The 18,026-nt window shown below is 47.0% G+C and overlaps 1 protein-coding gene across 1 annotated transcript in view; it reads left to right on the top strand.

Annotated features, from left to right (window-relative positions):
* The window catches only part of LOC144824883 (cytokine receptor common subunit beta-like), a 214,533-nt gene that overhangs the window by 143,732 nt on the left and 52,775 nt on the right, over positions 1-18,026 (top strand). The window contains exons 7-9 of the mRNA XM_078683862.1: positions 6,740-6,900; positions 9,475-9,638; positions 10,626-10,833. Of these exons, the coding sequence (XP_078539988.1) occupies positions 6,740-6,900; positions 9,475-9,638; positions 10,626-10,833 (533 nt within the window). The remainder of the gene's footprint in view (positions 1-6,739; positions 6,901-9,474; positions 9,639-10,625; positions 10,834-18,026) is intronic.

Consider the following 18,026-nt stretch of genomic DNA (forward strand, 5'->3'; position numbering starts at 1 on the left):
AATGCCTTTGCTTTGGCTGAGAAGTATAATAATGTTCATAATATTGTTGTTCTTCCATGTTCTCATCCTGGTATTTTACCTGGAGCTCTGAGCCCGTCCAAAAGGGCGGTCATCATCCGAATCCTCTAGGTCCAACAGATGACTTGGGGGAAAGGATTAACCTTGCTTGGAGAGGTAACCTAAGGTCACAAAGACGTTTTCATTATCTTTGTAATTTTTATAGTCATCTACGGTGTCATCAATGACGCCGTCATCGAGGGAATGGTCATGGGCAATGTAATTGAATTACTTGAGGCTTTTTTATTCGTCGCTACAACTATCGCCAACGGGGTCTTCATCAACAGGCTGTTGTTGATGGTGTTGTTGACCATGGTGTCAACGGTGCCGTTGCCAAGGTTTTCAATGAAGTCTTAGTCGACGATGAAATTCACGTTGATGGGATCAGAGCGTTGATGGATGAAGTCTTCGCCATTTGTGCCATCGACGGACTCGATGACAAGATGGTAGTGATGGTTGTCGATGCTGTCAACGGTGATGGTATCATAAATGGGGCTTGGAGGTGTGTTTTGTGACTCGACTTCGACAGTTTAGAAGAAGATTCATGTGTACGATCCTGAGCAGAGCTAAGCGAGACTCCCTTCAAACATGAAGTGCAGTGAAAATCTGAGGGAATTAGCCTTTCTTAGGAGTGTTCTAGAGGGTGCGATTGCCTGATTGGTTAAGGTTTGAAGTTTGGTCCTTTCTTTAAAAGGACATAGATAGGCTATCTAAGTGATTGTTTATCACCATTGTAGCCTAATATAGTGATACACACTGGTTTATAATGGTACCGTGGGACTCCTACTTCAACGACGGGAAATGATTCAAGTATGTAAATCTATGAAAGATCTAATACTGGAGAAGTTGGTTTTACTACCTAGGTTTTTACTAGAATGAAAACCAATCAACACACAAATGAACATTCAAAGTTCCAGTGAAAGGTGAGACGAGGAAGCCCGCACATCTCGTGTGAAGTCCAGGTATACTTGAAGTTCTGATTCTTGAAAGGCCCTTTAGGAGCCTATTTTCAGACCCACGTCTCAGACTGGTTACTTTTTAGGTGTCACATACACCCAGTGCAAGACGCTGGTTGCAAAAGACCTATTGTGAATTTACAGAAGGCTCCCAGTCCGTTCCACTGCTTACCATTGGTTGTCTTCATTCTTGCTCGTATTCGCTTGCTTCTTGATTTGATTTGATTGATTTAAAAATTTATAGAGTGCACGAATGCCCAAGGGCGTCTTGGCACTGTGTTAAATGCAGAGTCTAAAGCTACTGGTGACACGGAGTCTCACTTAGATGTAAAGAGCCACGTTTTTACGGCCTTCCTGAATATTAGCTGCGAGGAGCAATTTTTATTGAGAGTGGTAGTTGGTTCCAAGTTTTAGCTGTGTGCAACAGAAAGCTTCTCTCCCCCCCCCCCCCATCTTAGTTGCTTGAATTTGGGAACCCTAATCAGCTTAGCCTCGCTCAATCTTAGGTTCCTAGGAGGTTCGTACTTTTTCAATTGCGTTTTTAGGAAATGGGACCCTACCCCATGAAGGGCCTTGTATGCTGGCACACTGACTTGAACCTTTTCTCCATAGGCAGCCAGTGGAGGGTTCTTAATCTGTGGGCAACCAGCTCAGATCTGGGGATGTTCAGAACCAACCTAGCTGCTGCTTTTTGTAGACGCTGCAGTTTTGTCAGGTGTTGGGTTTATAGTCCTGCATACAGGGCATTTCAGTAATCCAGCCTAGATAGGGCCAGTGCTGTTACCAGTGTTTTACAAGCTTCTTGGGGAATAAAAGGGAGAAGTCTTTTTTATCATTTTCAGAATGTACCACACAGACAAGGACAATTTGTTAGTCTGAGCATTAAATGTTAGTTTATTGTCGAATACAAAACCCAGGTTCCTGACTTTATCCACTGGGGAAGGGCAATTGCCTAAGCTATCAGACCACCATTTAGGCGACCAGGTGTTAAGATCTGTCCCAAGTATCATGACTTCAGTTGTATCCCCTTTCAGTTCTTATTCAATGGATTTCCTTGTCCTTCTTGTGTTTGTCCTTTCCCTAGAGCATAACCATTTCACCATCCTTTTGCTTGGGTGACCTGTATCCTTTCACTGTTTATCTTTAGGGAACTTCTTTTTAAGTGAATGTATTAGGCCCCCAACACCCTTCCTTTCTGCATAAAGGTTGACATGTTTCTGCCGGAATACATGTCTCTACCGGCATTCATCAGGACTGTCAGATCCCTATGCTAAATCCCTTTCTGTCAATATACCTATGGTACATCAGATCACTCAACCTAAAAATTGTGGAAATGTGGTCCCTCCTGGTTCCATGTAGGCGCACCACCCTTGATGACTGTGTGACTACAGGGGGTCCCCCTCTTCCCTCGTGCCAGTTGTAGCAATACACATAGTGAAACTCGGTCCTATTAGGAGTGTGACTACTGGACTAACCACAACGCTAGAACTGGCACGAGGGAAGACGGCGGCCCCCTGTAGTCACACAGTCATCAAGGGTGGTGCGCCTACACGGCACCAGGAGGGGCCACAGAGTTGAGGCGCAACAGTGAAAAAGTGACTTGGTTTTATATGTATGACAGTGTAAACACTAATACTTCCCTTTACATTTGTAATCACCCATAGCCTTGAAAAAGCCCCAGGCTTGTGTGCGATAAGGCACCAAACAAGTGTTGGCTGTAAATCTACTATGAGATGGAACTAGGATTAACAGCTGAAGACTTAAATGAATTCTTCCACTCGGCTCTCTTTTCTTCATTCTAAAAAGAATTATATGACACATGTTGATTCGTCTTAATGCTGTGTATCTTACCTTTTTTAGATTAAAATATTATACTTTAGTTATATCATTCAATACCTACTTTAAATGAAGAGGCAGGGAGCAAATGACTCTTTCTTTTCAGAAACCAAATAACCTGTGTGCTGCCGCTTGAAACAAATATTTGTTTATTTGTGTGCCTATGGCAGAGACAATCAAGCATTAAGCATCGAGTCTCTTTCCTCTTGGACTTATAAGGTTTCCATACACCATCTGCAAGTAGGAGCGTATTGACAGGTAATGCCACCAGACACTAAGGACTCTGCACCTGGGAGTCAAAACACAGGAACACTTTGCAGTCCACACTGGAGTTTGGTGATGTCACCACTGGCTCGTGTTGAGGTCAGCACCCTTCCTCTTCCTCCTCGTCCAGCCGCTTGTCGTTTTGTGATTCTCTATATTCTTGGAGGATATGGGCTGTGCTAGTAAAAATGCTCCAGTCTAGGACACAGATAGGGGGTGAGGTTCGATGAACTGAGTGGTCAAACCAGGGAGATCGAGAATAACACCAATTGGTTCCCGGCCGCGGCCCGTGGAGGGAGTTGCGGTGGGGCAGAAAGGCGGGACGGGGGTGGGGCTGGGTGGGGGGGTGCTAAAAACCAGAATATGGATAATTGCAGGTAAGTAAACAATTTAATTAATAAAACGAATTTCGTAGCGCGCTGCATCGCATTTTGCGATGCAAGGCGCACTACGAAATTCGTTGTATTTATGAAATGCACCTCTCGCATGTCCCGTCCTGTCAGAAGGACTGGACTCTTCTCTCTTTGCAGACCTCTCATAGGTCCGGTCCCTTCCTCAGGGATCTGCACGGTGCACGGTGCTCCACCCCCTGGATGGAGGAACACCATCTTTCTCTCGAGCCCGTCACAGCACTTGGTCCTGCATAGGTGCGGGTATGCTGGAAGGGTAGGTCACTCCTTGTGACACTCTTAATGATGAGCCAACGGTGGCCATTCAGTGCTTGGGTGTGGCCGGTTAATGCGGCGTCTTATCAGGGGCTCTCTGGTGTAGCCTTGCATTGTTTATGAGCCCCATGATATAGTGCCTTCTACTGGCTCCTTGCATGCCTGCTCCTTTCTCTTGCGGTGGTGGTCATTTGCAGGCGGGCGACCGCGTGGGGTGCCTCAAGCACGGCGCTGGCTGCAACATTTCCTCATGTTTTTTCCTATTGACCTCACGCTGCAGATATGGTTAGTATTACAGCCGCTGGGGCATCAAAATGCGGGCAGCTGCAGGGGCCTCACCGGAGGATGCCAGTGTATGCACTGGGTGGTTGCCTTCTCGGCCTGCGTTGCCCCAGTCACCGTCTTGCTGGTAGAAGGCATGGGGGAGCCTTAGGCGCAGGCTACACTACCCCCCACTATGAACTGTGAAACAGCTGCCAGCTCACACAGGGGGGCTGACCCGCTCGTTGCCATTGTAGCGTATTGGGCCTTATGCCCACATGCAGGAGAAATGACCACACCAACACATGATTAGGGTACTGGCAACTGGCCCAGGGCACATACGTCCTTCCCCTTTTATTGGCAGAGTCACCAGACCTTTGATGCCTGTGATGGATGGGTGTGGGGTGAGTGTGGAACCCAGCTCTCGTGTATTGGCTAGTTACAACTCACCTTTAGTGGAACACTAGAGTGAGTCCAGCAGGTCTCTACACACCCCACCACAAAACACAACACATATCAGGTCAAGGGGTTTCTGGCTGGCTTCGGTGGGAACAGACTCAGAGCCACTCGCACTCATACCATGGCACATAGCGGCCAACTGCTGGATGGAAAAATCCTGGATACAGCAGCAGCATTGTCGCCCACCATTAGATTTTGGCTTACACTGCTCTTGTCTGTTATGGGCAATATATCCCTCCTTAAGATGGTTGTCCTCCCCCGACTATTGCATTTCTTCACAGCCCTTCCCATATTTGAGGTACGAGTAGGAGGATAGAATTGGTGAAACTTCGGCTCCCTGCGGTGGAAGGAGGCCAAGTGGTGCCCGATTTTGAATTATATTACCTCGCAGCTTAACTACAATGGGATGCATGTTGGGTGGGAACATCGCTGGCTAGAGACCCGAAGCAATGGCCCAGGCGCCCCACCAGAAAAAATGCTGGTGTGCATCCTCTTGCAATCCGGTGGCCTGACTCTGCAGGGTAAAGAGGACATCCTAAGGAGATGCTTCGCTTTGTATGGCGCTGGGTACGTCAACGCACAAACACACAAGCACCCTTTGAGAGGGAGTTACCCCTGTTGACTATACTTGCCCTCCCTCATGGTAGCAAATGGCACAGGCTCAGAGTCTAGGTAGCACTCAACCTCACCTAAGTGGCTGATCTCTACATGAATGGCATACTATCAAACTTGATGAGCTGTGAGACAGCTATATGATCTCAGGGTTCATTTTCTACTTCATGGGATGCTCACAGCAGTACAGAGGCAATGGTGGCAAACTGCCCCAGCCAAAACTGTGACCTGTAGGGGCCTACAGTGTTCCTGTGAGATATCGGGGAGGCACTGTACCATCTCGTTGCTCTATAGGGCAATATTGGGGCAGGCGAAGGCAGACCTTCAGCCACTGAGGATGCTAAAAATTAGATTTGGGATTTCATATCAGCGACCAAGACTGGGCCAACATATTACAGTACACCCTACAGAGATCCTGAAATGTGGGCTTTAAACTCATACAATACTACTATTTATACAGGGCATACCTCACACCAAGAGTGTAAACTTGATGAACCCACAGGGACGAGCGGCAGCCCCAGCTGTGGAGAAAATGATGCCGACTTCTTCCACATAGCATGGAGGTGCCCACGTCTCGCTACATACTGGCACACAGTACTGGAGGTGATACAGACAACAAATGAGCACCCACTGCCATTTACATCTGAGATATGCCTAATGGGAAGTTTCCTGCCCCCAAAAGCCGTGCTATCACTTCCAGATTCATGGACTTAGGATTGATACTAGCTAAGCGGCAGCTAGCAATGGCCTTGAAGGTCCTGATGGGACCCAGACGTCAGGGATGGTTGTCAGAGCTTTGCAAATGGGGGTGGGTAGTGAGGGACAAGTGTTATAGCAGGAAGCAGGCAGGGGCCTGTGCACTCATCCTGGAGGATCGGTCACTCTAGGGGAAGGAAGGGCAACTAGGAGTGGGAGAGGGGGTGGAGAACAAGCCACTGGTAAGCTCAGGGCCAGAAGACTACCTCCCCAGGCGCAAGTCACCACCTAACCAAAGCACTAGGTGCCTAACCTAGGACAGTGTGGAACAACGTATCTCTCTGCCTCTAGACCACAACCCACACAATATATGAAACAAACATAATGCAACTCATCTCTCATCATCAGGGCTAGTTTGTTTTTAAGGTTTATGTTGGTGCCCCTTTTGCTCCCTCCTTTTGTCCTTTGCTCTTAACTTTGAATTTGGCTGCATTAACCTCCCGCCATAGGTCTCGCTATACGGCAGACCTGTCCATGGTGTAAATATTTCAGGACTTGATCGAGCCCGTGAACTCCTCTATTGCCGTTCTCCCGGCCGATGGGTAGGTGGAGGGAGAATGCCTGCTGTAACTGATATACTTATGTTTTGTAAGCTCAATGTGTTTATTAAAAATAAAAAGGTTTACAACCTTCCTTAAAGGTTTATGGTCCATGGCGCCCAGTTCTGTGCCAGGTTATCAGGTTAGCCACAGAGGAAACATTTATTTAAAGTGAATCAAAATAGAAGCAATTTACAGTCAGTCAATTTCATGGTAATCTGTCATGGATCCCTCCGCCTCGAACCTAACACCCCTGAAGTAAACCCTATACTAAACTGAAACTTTTGAATGACTAAGCTTCTAATAGAGCCATGCTTTCTTCTGCTTCCCCCAGTGAGACCCCATGCCACCCTGAAGAGCTGAAGCCAGACCCCCGCGGTGTCTTCCGGTTCTACAGCTGTGAGTTTCTCCTGTCCGACCCAGAAGAGCTTGGTTTAGTCCAGATCTCCGTCAGACCGCAGACGAAGACAAAAAGCTTTCGACAGTGTCTGAACAGTGAGTCCAACAACATGGGTGCATCCGTACAAGTATGCAGGGAAAGCATAATGGTGGGAAATGAAGAGGGACAGGAAGAACTAAGTGGAGAGAAAAGAAACAAAAAGAAGAGATGGAGATTAGAGAGCGAAAATGGAGAATAATCTAGAAACAGATGGAAGGAAGGCCACAATAGAGAAGAGGCAAGAAGGAAAGAAGAGGCAAGAAGGAAAGAGGAGACAGAAATGTGAATGTGTAGAGTGTGAGACATGGGGAGGGTAGAGAAGGGGGACTGAGTGAGAGACTGGTAAACAGAGATACATTTGGATTAGAATCAGGGAGGGAGTAAGTATAGTATGAGGTTTTATAGACCACTTTATTGGCCTTTTCAGATAAAGATTAAGCTGATGCGTAACTCAGAACAAGGTCAATATGATAAAGTCCCACATACATATAATTCTGGAAAATGCATCTCATTTACAAAGCAGGAAAGACTTTAGAACCCAGTATTAATTGAAAATACAAAGTACATCTCTATTACAACCCACAACTGGCCAGACACCTTGGTGTTTCCCATGACTAGGAGCACCACGAAGTTGTTTTTTCTTTCTCTGCAATAAAACAAAGAATAATATATTTCAAGCCCTCATTATCGTCCTGAACCTCCCATGCTTTGCGAGGTTTCTGCAGGAAACCCATGGCCCAATATAACCGTGCAATGCAGTGATCTTGGCCCTGAGCCCAGCACCACAGGTCAGGGTGCTCCGCAGTATGCATTTACGAGCCAGGTCCCTTTCAGCTACTATAGTGCCAATGTGGAAGAATGCTAGGATATACCTATTGGCATCGAGGTCTATGAAAAAGTGGTCTAAGGTCATGCTAGGGTGTACATTTCACTGGCCATGCCACTACATCAGACAGACGGCGGGACATTCCCTGCTAAAAGGGGTGTATTTCATTGTGGTGCCAAATTCTATATATAAAGTCACTCTCTGAGGCCAACATCTCAAGCACGTCGGTGGAGTGTTTCACTGCACTGTCCAACGCTTCTCATGTGTATAGCATATCTGATGTCAATATTTGAGCAGAATTAGTCAGAATTGGCCTGCAACCACCTTTTCCATAGGGGCCGACAACTTCATCTGTCAGCTGGCTCATATCTGTCTCCCACGCTTCACATAGGACAAGGGAGGGTCGGCCTCTTAATCACTAAGGATCAATAGAGTTGCAAGATTGCATGTTTGCCTATATATTCCGTCAAAAGCTCGACCTCTAATAATTTAAAGTCTGGGAGGTTCTCTAATTTAGATGTGGTGGAGTAGCAAGTATCTAAATAATTCATGTTGTGGTGACTGAACTCCAGCTGGTCTTCGCATGAACGGATGGGATTATGATTTAACCCATCCCCAGCCTGGAGATATCTATGGTGTCCCTTCCCATAAAATGCAGAAAGAAGTCGACCCGTCAAGTGTCGCTCCTAGTCACTGCGAAGTTTGCGTGGGGGCCTTGACCCGACAGCTGATCATTTTCAGGGTTTCACGCTGTAGCCAGCACACTGTAACAGTAGTGGGGTGAGGGAGAATCTCGCATAGAGAACATGCAGGGGGGGAACATCCTCCTTTTGCCCCCACTACACTGACTAAGTGGGGTCTTCAGCTTGAGGCGTATATATCCAGTCGATGACAACCATTAGCTGCGAGGCACTATAATATGACAGTGTAGGCCATTTGCATTCTCCGTCAAATGGGGACTTGAAGCATTTATTCATTGCAAGTCTAAGGATATCCCCATTCCAAATCAAGTTTCTTATCAAAGAGTTTATTTGAGTAAAGAAGTCCTGAGTGATTTTGTGAGGATAGATTGGAGCCCATGTAGGAGCTGATTGAGGGAGACCAACTTAAAGATGTTGGCTCCTTGCGTCAAAGGCAATGGACGGGTGGACACATATGTAAGGTTATTTCGCAGGCCGTTCAGTACAGGGGAAAGATTGCCAGATGTGCCAGTTTCTGGGCACATTTCCTGAAAAATACATCCCCATATGTTCCGCACCTTTGGTCTCCATCATCAGGTCTGAGACCCAAGCCACCACTGCATCTCCCCCCTCCTATGGAATACTCCACAGATTTAGACCTCTTAACCTTTAGGCCAGAAAACTCAATAAATATGTTAGTATTTGTAATGACAGAGAGCCCATCCATGTGCGACTTTGGAGGTAATCATCCACATACAGCGACACTCTATCCTCCAGCCCACTCACCCGTATAAATTACTAATGCTGGGCATCTACTCAGAACACCTATTCCAAGGCAAATAATGTGTGAGTTGAGTAAAAAGGTAGGTTGGGGTAAGGGTAAGGGAGCCAGTAGAGTGTAATTGGAACTGAGGGGAGGCGAGTGGTGGGCATAAGAAGGTAAATCGCTCGAGAGAGTTTCAAGGGGACTACGCCATGTGACTGCTTTCCCAAGTGGGCGACCTTCTGTCACATCTCTCGCCTCTTCCCATGTGACCTCTTGCCCTACTTCACCTCTAGTTTCATGTGAACACACTTCCATTTGACCTCTGCACTCTTTAACCTCTAGTTAATGTGTCTTTCAGTCCAGCCTTTCCACCCTACTGGCTTGAAAGCTGAACCTGAAGAAGACGGCCAAGTGTACCACCTTTCCTGGAACCCCCAGCCTTTGGGCTACAGCATCCAGCAGCATTATCAGCTCTGCTACCACAAGCAGGAGACGAATGAGAAGGCCGAATCTGCTGATCAGGTATGGAGGCCTTGATGGACCGTTCCCAAACTGGGCGTCATCACACATGCCTTCCAGTTGGAATTCAAGGCCAGAGGTGGGTGCTCGGTGGGTCGGGATCAATCCTGGATACCTTTCGAAAGGCGCACGTGGCTTTGAAGGAGCTAAGTGCTTTTCCTCCTCGAGAGTTCGACTCATGGACTGGGCTTGTCATTCTGGAAGTGAGGGCATATCATTACTTTCTGAAATAGCGAGGGGGTGGGGACAGAGTCAGTACCACTTTGGCTTCGGATAGGTCGATGCTTCTGGGCCTGTATTACATATAGGGTGCACTGGCCTTGTTTGTGCCACAGCACACTTTTAAGCAGGTGCACCAGGTGCAAACAGGGACAGTGCACCCTATTACAATGAATGCACTGCCCCCAGTGTAGCGTGAATTTCCACTGCCATTGGTCTGTGCAGTTAGTGAATTATGGAGCGGCTGCTTCAAAGTTGCTCTGTGTTTCTCTTTGTAGGTGGGAAACCACCTTAAGTGGGGGCAGCACATACTGAATTGATGAGGAACAATAGACTGCTCCAAGCACAGACTGTGGTTCCATAGTTACAAAAACTGATATTCCAAATATGATACCCAAAAATGAAGCTAAATCAGCTAAACCCGACCACAGACCGTTTGTTACCAACGTTCATAGAAAAGTGAATCACAGTATTCAGTGGACATGTGCAATTAAAATACAACATTGTCTGTGCATGTAACCTACACAAAAATATACCCCAAGGTCCAAGGAAATGGTCAAAGGAATGTAATAGGAAGCAAAGAATTAAAAACTTTTAACAGTATGTGTAAAATGAGATACAGAAATCATTGGCTGTGTTGTGTGGATGTAATCCCCAAACTGTAATAAATCCTGTTCACTATCTCTGTTCTGTCCCTTTCTTCCCCTCTAAATTGCTTGGAGTTGGCCATTCCCCCTCTGTACCTCTAACCTTTCTATCACCTCTCTGCAGTTCTCCTTGGATTGCCCTCCTCATTGGAAAGAAGTTAACATCACCAATGGACCCCCAACTCTCTCCTTCAATCTGAAGACTCAACTAGAGCCCCATAGTCGCTACACAGCAAAGGTGCGAGCCCATGTCAACTCAGGCGATCCTACAAAGTGCTTTGCTGGACTGTGGAGTGAATGGAGCACGGCTATCATATGGGAGACTGGTGCAGGTAAGGGACACCTTCTCATAGGGAGAAACCCTAAACCCATCTTGCAGAACATAGGTCATCCATAAACTATTCCATGGTAAGCCGGATCTCAAATCCTTTATGAGTGACAAAGAGGAACCCTCAACTCTATACAGTGGAAGAGAACTTTTTAGTTTTCCATATTTCCTTTACCCCTGTTTTTCACAAGAACATGCTTTACAACTATATCCTTATGACGTTGCCTCTTCTCCCAAACCCACCGTTATAAAGGGCTGAAAATAAATGATGAGGTTACTTACCAGCAATTGCATCCTACTCACAAACTTCATTACCTAGTCAAGCATAAACACAAAAACTACAAATGCGGCCTCATTCCTCTTCCTGTATTATACATAGGCAGGAGTCATAACTACACTTCTTGACTATGACAAACTAAAAATTAACTCACAACGGAAGTTTCTGGTTGTCCCACCTTCTCCTACAATCACCGGAATTATAGGCAGGGATGGGTGGGCAACCTTGAATTGGAAACGGGAAAGGCTGAAGTCAGAGTAATGACATTTATTGATGAGTAACTGGGCCATTACCTTCTTGTCCATCTTCCTCGTCCCAATCCTTACTACAGGAGATCCTAACCAAGCAGTAATGGACAATCAGAAAATATAACAAGTCACACTAATTTATGGGAAAACCCTGGGATCCAATAACTATAACCATAATTTAACTGTTATTTAGAACTGAATGAGGAAATTGCTCTCTACACTTCACAGATGCAGCACCCCCTACCTGGATGTAATAATGAGTCATACATGTATGTGGGTTTACCCAGGTGGCAGCTAAACAAACAACTTTGATCAATGCCCCCTTTAGAACCACCCAGTAGGTTTTCTTGAACTACATCAGAAAGTTATTTGCTCTCCTCCACGTAAGCCATCAAGATGGTCTGCTTAAGCCACCTACTCCAAGCTGAAGCTGATGTTGAATGGTGTAATTCTCAAGCTGTAAACCGAAAGTCACAAATAGTAATTCCACCTTCAGGAAGTCGACAGTTCTTTCTAAGTAAATCATCAATGCCCAGCAATATCCAAGGTGTGCAGGGCCTCCTCTTCTGGAGACAAGGTGGATTGTTAATAAACAGAAAGAACTAAGCCCTGTCACACATGAAATGCAGATGGAACTTTCATCAGAAACGTGGGGCTCAGCCTTAGAATCACATTATCTAAAAGCATGTGAAAAAAGGTTCAGTACTCAAAAGAAAACCCAGTTCCACAATCTTTTTGTCTGAGCAAATTGTGACTAATAGGAGAACCTTGCAAGACAATAATTATTTCAGGTCAGCAGAATCCAATGGTCCATAAAGCAGTGACTGTAAAGATCTAAGAACAAGGGTCAATCCCAAGAAAAGACTGAAGAATAGATAACCAGTGTCTTAAAAAACAAAAACCTTAATAATCTAATCACCAGATTAGCCACAGAATGAACTTCCGATCCCTTTAGAGTCTAGAGTTGTAGCCCACTAACTATGCTAGGTGGACATTACAAGCCTTAGCAAAAACCTAACTCTTAAAAGAAAATCAAAGATTTTCACTGGGTCATAAGACAAAGGCTGAAAAGACTTAGGAGGACACCAGTTGGTAAAGTAACACCAATGTATGTATATACTGCCAGCTCTGAAGAACACCCTTGAGACTGCAAGGTCTTCCTCTCTAGCTACAAACCCCTTAGTGGTGAAGAACCGAAGATGCTTGGTCAAGGAGTAAAGTTCTGAAAGATGGTTCCACTTAGAATACCCAAAGAGGACTGAAAGACAGGCATAGCAGAAGAGGAAACAAAGGGTACAGAGGCCAGCAAGGCACCACCACCTACACCTCTGCTTGATTTTCCTGAATCATCTGAAGTACGCTCAGGGTTAAGGGAATTGATGGAAATGCAAATATCAGAGCCGCCCCTCACCCACACCATTGCCATACTACTGATAATGTATCCCCTGGCCAAGTTTCCTCAATGGGGCAAAGATGCAAAACACTAGGAGGAAGACATTGTTTCTGGTTACAAAGGTCGACCCAACTGAAACTAAATCTCTGCATAACCCAGATGAAAAGTGATGTAATGGAGAGAAACTAGGGCAAAGATGGGAAGGAACAGTTTAGCTGGTCTGATCACCCAGTCTTCCTCCCGAGAAGATATGCTGCAGTTCAGGAGATCGGCGCCTGCCCAAAGGCAAATCTGTGCCAATACTAAACTGAGGGACCCTGTTCCTTCTTCATGATTCAAGTATGTCCCCACGAAATCACCTAGCTCAAAAGAGTTGACTCCCATCTTTTGCAAATGAAGTAGGTTCAAAAGTAAGCCCGGGCGGTGAACTCTGTTCCATTCGCGGAGCTTTCCACACTCCACGGAGAATGTGGAGTTCTGAAAAACTCCACTCAGTTCCTTTGAGTTGAGTTGAGTTTGTTCCTCGCTCACGCTCCCCAATGGCAAGTTGGTGAGTGCGAGCAAGGAAAATACGCCTCCCTATGAGATTTTTCCTTAGTCGTGCACCCCAACATCAAGTTGGCAAGCGCAAGCAAGAAAAATCCACCTTCTGGTGAGATTTCTCAACCCGGGCGTTCGGATTTCTCAATGCGGGCGTCGCGGGAGGTCACGATCGCTGACGTTGAGAAACCTTCCGTTCACATTGAGAAAGTTACGGTAACGTAGAAAATCAACTCGAGCAGCAAAAAAGAAGTTGTACTCTCTTGCGCCGCTCATGATGTGGTTAGCTCTAATTTTCCAGAGCAGGACAAACACCAGATGAAAATCAATGCGAACAAGTGTGACCAAGCGCACTCCACCGCTTGCAGGGCTCCGCATTGTGCAGGAGTTTTTTGGTCACTTCCGCAAACCCCACCCAGGCTTTTAAATTCAAAATGTATCCCTCTAAAGAATGTCCAGACAGGGGCTAGCAATTTTGTTTCCTTCATCGTTTTACCAATTCTTCCAACTATGCCCTAACAAATTAGAAACTGAAAAGGTAGATTCATCAACAAACGCTTTCATAAATGCCTTCTGACTTCAATGCCTGCCCTTAAAGATGCTGTGGCTCCACCTAGAGTCGAATCATTTGTCTGATAAAAGTAGTACATGCTGTTCAATTGAAGACAAGGTTCTAAGAAATTGGTGCCTTTTTGTATCTTATCTCTAAGGAGTACAAAGTCTCTCAGTAGCGATTGAATCACGTAGATAGAGCATGTGTTTTGTATCCAATTGCAAAATATGATGCAGTGTATGCTCTTTTAACTGCAGAATCTTTTTTGGTTTTGTCCACTGCATATTCAAAGTTGCTTCTTGTATGATGACCCATTATGATGAGGCCTCCCATCAACAAATTCATATTAACTACTGTCTGGAACTCTTCAGCGAGCTTTTGCAACAGGTACCGCTTTGTGAAGAATCTTGGGCGCAACTGCAAATTGTGCGTTACTTCTTTCTATTCATGAGCTAAGACCTTTATTACAGTAGAACGCAAAGGAAGGCTTTCAGGCTTATGTCTCCCGTCTGACTAAAAAGCCATCTTGCTCCTCAGACGATTCAGAAGTAACAGGAAAAGATAAGTTCCCTCTTAAATGTTACAGCCTTTCAGACCTTTCTGATCCTTGAATAAGTCACCCAGAAAGTCGTCATCATCTGGCTCCCCATCTGGTATCTCGTCTGGGGTCGCAACAACCTTTGAGGTCTTAGGAGGAGGCGACCCCCTACTCTATCAACAAAGCATAATCAACAGCTTGCTCAATCATTTGCACAATTGCATCAACTGAGATCCTCTCCTTTAGCTGAGTTTGTAAATCACGCTCTCTAACAGAATTAAGAAGGAACTTCTTTCAGAATATTGCCTCTTCTAGGATGCTTTCACTTGCTGTATTGCAGCCTCTACCAGAGACTGCTTTTGTTTCCGGCAGCGCTACCTATCACATTATACCAATACAGAGTAACCAGAACAACGTGGTCCCAGGCATTCTTGCGAGACCACTGCAGGGAAATATATCTGACTAGTGATGGCAAAAGCACAACAATGCTAGATCAAGCTGGGACACCACTCCAATCTATCATGAAGCACTAAATTCATAATTCCACGTTTTTCCAGACCAGATCGCTAATGCAGGTCCAGTGGGTCTCACTGCAAACTTTTCAAGCTTGCTCTGCAAAACGTTTAACTGGTGTGCACTACAGTAAAGGTATTTTATTTACAGGGATCTGCTGTACTATGAACCCCCAAAAAACTGTTATGAAACTCAGGAATCATTACTCTTACCTGCTCTTTCAAGATAGGTAAGAAGCACAACAAAACGGTGGGCGGAGCTTGCCAGCGCCGATGTAGGAAGCGTAGGAGCCGAGCTCCGCGCTATTACCAGCAAAATCCTGATAAATATCCTGGATTAACGGAGACTGCATAGTCACTTCAGGGCCACAGGAACCCCCCACCCCCATAACAACATCCCGCAAATAACACACAGATACAAGTGTTAAGATTGGGAAAAATTGCTGCAGGTTTATTGTTACATACAACATTATGTAATCACGTTGGGTTATCTTACGGGCAATCCAAGGGCAGGCCGCATTCTCGCCACCTGCCCGCCTGATGAGCCAATCAGCACAGTGGCGAACCACCCCGCTGCTGATCATTATGGTAATAAACTACTCACGCCCCTTGCGGGGCGTATCTAAGCAACCCCCGGTTGCACAGGCCCACAACCGCCCGAAGGACTACTGGGGCGCCGTCTCGGATTCCTAGCCTCACATGAGGTTCTAGGTTAGGCTCTGGCACCCCTATGTGCCCGCTGAAGTACTGATTCGCACCTCTCTGTTTCCGGATTGCCCTGTAACTCCACCTGCAACGAAAAGGAAAACACATTAAAACTCCCTCAGGAGCCCCCCCATAGCTGACACTCAGGGTTAGAGGTAGGGAGGGAAAGAGTGTCCCGACGTGTTCGACGCAACGTCCGGAGCGGCAAAGAGGCCACCACAACGGCCAGAGGAGGAGATATACCCTCTCCCTGCCAGCCCCGGACGTGCGTCATAGTTCCGCCCACCTCCACCGGGCAACCTGCCCTGAGGGGTGGCAACCATTAGCTGGGGGTCGGGGGCAGCCCTACGTGACTAAGGGCCCGCCCTCCTGATGGCCACCGGGTGGCCTCGGGCAGGCGCATAGTCACTTCAGGGCCACAGGAACCCCCCACCCCCATAACAACATCCCGCAAATAACACACAGATACAAGTGTTAAGATTGGGAAAAATTGCTGCAGGTTTATTGTTACATACAACATTATGTAATCACGTTGGGTTATCTTACGGGCAATCCAAGGGCAGGCCGCATTCTCGCCACCTGCCCGCCTGATGAGCCAATCAGCACAGTGGCGAACCACCCCGCTGCTGATCATTATGGTAATAAACTACTCACGCCCCTTGCGGGGCGTATCTAAGCAACCCCCGGTTGCACAGGCCCACAACCGCCCGAAGGACTACTGGGGCGCCGTCTCGGATTCCTAGCCTCACATGAGGTTCTAGGTTAGGCTCTGGCACCCCTATGTGCCCGCTGAAGTACTGATTCGCACCTCTCTGTTTCCGGATTGCCCTGTAACTCCACCACAGCCTGTGCGATGGTCCCCGCCGTCGCACGGGTCCCCCACCAACGCTACTCCTTTTACCTGCAACCCTTGCTCAGCAGAGCCTTTTTTTAAATTGAGGAGGAATAAGTCTAAGCCAACCGGCGTCAGGACTCCATCCACCTTGAAGTAACCTTTACTTTGTCCTGAATCATTTCATGTCTGAAGAAGCCCCGACCCCTCTGTTGGGTAACTTTCTTCATGGCACAGAGCTTCCTTCCTAAACTTTATAATTGCTTGGCACAACTTAGCACCTCACCAGGGACATAAGAAGCATGCCTGACGAAACGCAGGCCCTTCTGCCCCTAATCTGCCGATACCCTGGGTCTTATCCCTCACAAAATTTGTGTACCATCCCTGGTTCGAGAGTCATATTACCAGGAATGACAATGGGAAGAAGGGGCCCCTACTGTTGAAGGCGCTTCGTGTCAAATTAACGGCGTTCCAGCACCAGCCCTGACACTTGAACACCCTTCACGACAAGCAACAGCAGGCTACACCCAGCCAGGTTATGACTACTGCTGTAACGCCACTCTCCGCACAACATAGAGACAGTGTGCCTACAATAACGCTTGTGCTGCTATCCTACAAGCGCACAGAGGCATGGAAGGGATAATAATATCCTTTTATGAATAGGACGATGACCTTGCATGTGCCAATACAAGATTGAAAAGGTATAACAGCAGGCATCACCCGCCCTCTCGGGTTTAGTCTGGGGACAGCTTTAGGCCATGCTACCTTTCTGAACACTCTCTGGCTGCATGCCAGCCTTGAGAGCAGAGGTGGCAGCCCCCAACGGGATGAATGGCTGGAGAACCTTTTCCCTTGCCTCCGCAAACCAGCTCAATCAAGGCACGCAAGCATATTTTTATCCATTTGGTATTTGGTCAAGGGACCCAGGTCAGCATGGCTGAGAGGTAACCTGGGACCGCAGGACGTGAGCGAGGAAGGACTTGAGGGTCTCTACAGGGTAATAGCAGGGGTCACCCAAGGGGGCCAACCGGGTAACCGACCCTTTGCCTGTCTGATCTGTTTTGCAACGTCTGAGAGTGATGTACAGGCTAGCTTCAAAACTTATGTCCGCCACCCCTAAGACATCCCCAGCCAAATCTGACTAAGATCGCTGTCTGTGGGATTACTTAAGACCACCACAAAGGGATTGCCGGGACAGATCTAAGTGCCCCCTTGAGATCCCTACCTGCGTCAGGACATGCCTGAGCATATACCCCCGAGGCGCCGTTCTCCAAAGTCACTGAACTGTGCTTCGTGAACGCTTATGCAACTATACCCCAGCAAGTACAGAGGGGTATTCAGTGCGCAAAGCCTAGGAGGACTTACATTTTATATACAGGCTTGCCAATGCAAACAGCTGGTATCCCATGCCCCTACGACTTGGGGGCAGCTCAACCATGCTACCTCATGAATATCTGGTCTATACCGTTGACTTCGACCCCCGACCTAAGGGATTAATAAGAGTGTCCCGACGTGTTCGACGCAACGTCCGGAGCGGCAAAGAGGCCACCACAACGGCCAGAGGAGGAGATATACCCTCTCCCTGCCAGCCCCGGACGT

The sequence above is a fragment of the Lissotriton helveticus genome, chromosome 1_1 (assembly GCF_964261635.1).
Source record: "Lissotriton helveticus chromosome 1_1, aLisHel1.1, whole genome shotgun sequence".
NCBI lineage: Eukaryota > Metazoa > Chordata > Amphibia > Caudata > Salamandridae > Lissotriton > Lissotriton helveticus.